At 36.8% G+C, this 3,567-nt stretch overlaps 1 protein-coding gene across 1 annotated transcript; it reads left to right on the top strand.

Moving 5' to 3' along the window:
* Nucleotides 1-380: 380 nt before the first annotated feature.
* LOC149198488 (transcription factor HY5-like) lies at nt 381-3,281 on the top strand. The gene is made up of 4 exons (XM_089402071.1): nt 381-1,206; nt 1,769-1,938; nt 2,239-2,420; nt 2,741-3,281. The coding sequence occupies exons 1-4, from the start codon at nt 1,103-1,105 to the stop codon at nt 2,798-2,800; spliced, it is 516 nt and encodes a 171-aa protein (XP_089258197.1). The 5' UTR covers nt 381-1,102; the 3' UTR covers nt 2,801-3,281.
* Nucleotides 3,282-3,567: the final 286 nt, after the last annotated feature.

Here is a 3,567-nt window from a genome sequence, read left to right as displayed (position 1 = left end):
AGTATTATGATTTTTTTAATATTTAGATAATGATTGATTGACCAAAAAATATTAGGTTTGCAGATGTGGTGAACACCCTTCCCAAAGTAACAACCGAATTGTTTTGTTGAATAAGACTCTACAGCTTTAGATTCATGGTAACCACAAGATTCCAAACCAAATATCTTTGCAACTTATCGGTGGTGAACCATGATTCTTTATTTCATTTCAGACACTGATTCACACGTGTAAAGGTCTACAATAGTGTAACGTGGATGCACAAAAACCACTGGGTCAAATGAAGTAAAGTTCAAAGGATGACACGCTGTTCAAGACTCTACCTTTGGATTGATGCCAGAGCAAGTGGGCAATAGCTGTCCACGATCACAAGGTTTGGGCCTGTGGATGTCCCTGGTTTCCAGTGAGATAGGAGATGCGCTTAAGTAATCAACGAACCGTCAATTTTTTGGACATGTAGGTGAACTTCAATGAAATTCCTTCGTTATTTACAAAGGAGATGGAGATATTTAACATCCATATTCAATTAATTAGTGGATTACTCTGGTTGCTAATCCTACCCACCGTAACTTCTTGACCTCAGAAGATAGCAATTGCATTCCCCTCCAAGTCGGAGAAGGATAAAGTTGATATTTAGTGTTGATGTTGGTCAGCTCTGTGAAGGTTGGGCTGTGAACTGTGAAATCTATTAAAGTTCATGGATAGGTGATCTTAGAATTTGAAACTTAGTGTTCTGGATTGAGAGATCAGTTATATATGGTTTGATTGGTGCAGTTGGAAGCACAGAGATCTGACGTGAAAATAGGGATCTGATTTGTTTAGTAAACCAATGGGTTTCCTGCAGCATTTGTGAAGAAGGTGAAGAGAGAGAGGTCTTTTTTACATCAACTGGTGACAGCCCTGGTGCTCTTATGAACACAACAGAAGCAGAGTTTTAGTAGTTGAGATTGGTAAAGAAAATATATGGGGAAGTTGGATATATTGTGAGTGTTAGTTGACGGGTGCTGCTTACAAAAGAAGAGAGTTTCCGTGGCATTAATGCTTTTCAGGGACGGTTTGTATGAAATTTGAATAGAGGAATAACAGAGTTTGGGGATATATCAGAATGCAGGACACTGCTGCTTCCACATCTACACAACATCAGTCAACAAGTGAAAAATCTTCAAGTTCAGCGGCTCCAGCCCAATTTAGACAAGCCAAAGATGGTATGTCCAGTTAGTTTAGGTTAGATAGTAGATGACTGGTTCTGACAGTCTTCTAATAAGTATTTAGTAGAGACCCATATATATCCACTTTTGATATGGACCTCCAGCTTGTGAAACTTTCTATACATGAAATGTGTTTCCTAAATCTTTAAAAGCTGGAGGTTCATATCATACTTAGGTTTAGATGGGTCTATGCTGATATCCATGGTAAATACCATGGATGCACCATGTACTGACCCATTTGTGATGTGAACTTTGGGTTGAAAATCTTAAGGTTGCATATCTGGACTCTGAATTGAAAAGTTCAAGGTTGCGTGGCTGAACTCTGGAATATTTCAGTATTTGAATAGGTTAAGGCTGAACATCTAAAGTATTTTAATATTTGATATCTTCTGATGTAATGCTTGTGCTCAATATGCCCCGTCTAGATTCAACATACAATTCTGCACACACAGACATGTAAACACTAAAAATTGACGAACCATCCTAGTACCTACCCTTTCTAAGGTGCAATTGTTCTTTCTTTTTTGTGATCATTAGCTGAGCTAACATGAAAAATGTTGCAGCATTGATAGTGATGATGATATCAGGAGGGTTCCTGAAATGGGAGGAATGCAAGCAGGTCCATCTACTTGTGTGCCTATGATGTTAGACAATCCCCAACCCACCACAGGCGTTGTTGCCCACAGGAAGAGAGGGAGAGCCCCTGCACACAAGGAACACAAGTGTCTCAAAAGTTACTACCTCAAGACCTCGGTCTGGTTTATTGACTAAGGATCTATATCTAGGTAAAAGAGGTCTCAAGTTCCATAACCCCTAGGGTGTTCTTATGCCACTGAATAAGGTATCAAAGTGACAAAATTAGTAATAGTGGGTACCTTGTTGGATACCCCAGTTTGGTCTTTGGTTAAGAATCCATATCCATCTTTAAGAGATCTGAGTTATATATATATATATATATAGATATAGTCATATAGATATATATATTTGTGGCCCTTTCCTTTCTATACCTTTTTGAAAATTCTTTTCAATTCAGCTGACCCATGCAATCCTATGAACAGATTGCTTAGGAACAGAGTGTCTGCCCAACAGGCAAGAGAAAGAAAGAAAGCATACTTAAATGATTTAGAAACAAGGGTTAAGGAGATTGAGCACAAGAACTCAGAGTTAGAGGAAAGGCTTTCCACTTTGCAGAATGAAAATCATATGCTTAGACAGGTACACCAAATCATTTTAGCTTTGTGATTTTTTTACTTTTGTGGTCTCATTTTTATAGTCTCTGCAGAGGAGCCTTTATGGTATATTTACTGCTTTTTGTTGTTTTCTATATTTGGTTAGATGGCTATCTCCTAAATCAGTGTCATATCCCGTCCTCGGAAGGGATCTGACACTGATTTCTGATGCGTTTCTCAGTGCCATATGATTTTTAAGGAAGTAACATTTACAATAAAAATAACCTTCTGAAATGTGTGAGTGTGCATTTTTAAAAGTAAGAAAGGTCTGATCTCTGACATTTTTTAGCTGCTGGACCACTGCAGATCTTGAAGAATACAACAATGAAGAAAAAGGGATCTGGTAACTCAGGAGCAGAAACCTAAGTTGTATCAGGATCTGGTAACTCAGGAGCAGAAAACTAAGTTGTATCAGGATCTGGTAACTCAGGAGCAGAAACCTAAGTTGTATCAGGATTTGGTAACTCGGGAGCAAAAACCTAAATTGGAGTAGGGTACTGGATATGTATAGTTATCTTAAGGTGCATTTATTATAGATTCGTGAGCACCCTATAGTGCGTGCTCTCTCCTCTCTGTCATTAGTGACATTTTCTTGGGCAGTATTTCACACACAAGAGATTTAAACAGTCAACATAGATCACGAAGTTTTAGTTAGAGCATTAGTAGTACATAATTAATAAACAATTTTACATCAGTTCCAGAGATATTATTCTCTGGTTTTAGAGATCAAGAAGAAAGACTAGTATTAGGATGTCCTGGTACACTTCTAATCATTTGTTTGAACCTCACTGCCTCTGTCCATATGAACTTCACTTAAAAGATGATCAGTAAAGCTGAGATTATTTCATGTGTCTTCCAGAATTTATTGTGGAATTATCAGCTTGTTTTAGGCTGTAATAAGAATAATAATGTATATACATTGTAAGCTGTAATGTACATTTAGTTTAAGCTGCATGGTTAGTATTATTATTTGAATCCAAGCACACTAAAATTGGAAAAATGTTCGAGTAAAAAAATATGATAAAAAATAGCCCATCGAACAAAGAAAATGATTATAATTCCATTCATTCAAACAAATAACATTTTTTTCTTAATATTTTTAAATATGTAATCTGATTATACAACAAAACAAA

The sequence above is a fragment of the Pinus tabuliformis genome, chromosome 2_1, assembly GCF_031772625.1.
Source record: "Pinus tabuliformis cultivar Carrire ecotype Pingquan chromosome 2_1, CPIR1, whole genome shotgun sequence".
Lineage (NCBI taxonomy): Eukaryota > Viridiplantae > Streptophyta > Pinopsida > Pinales > Pinaceae > Pinus > Pinus tabuliformis.
This window is presented reverse-complemented; position numbering and strand designations above follow the sequence as displayed.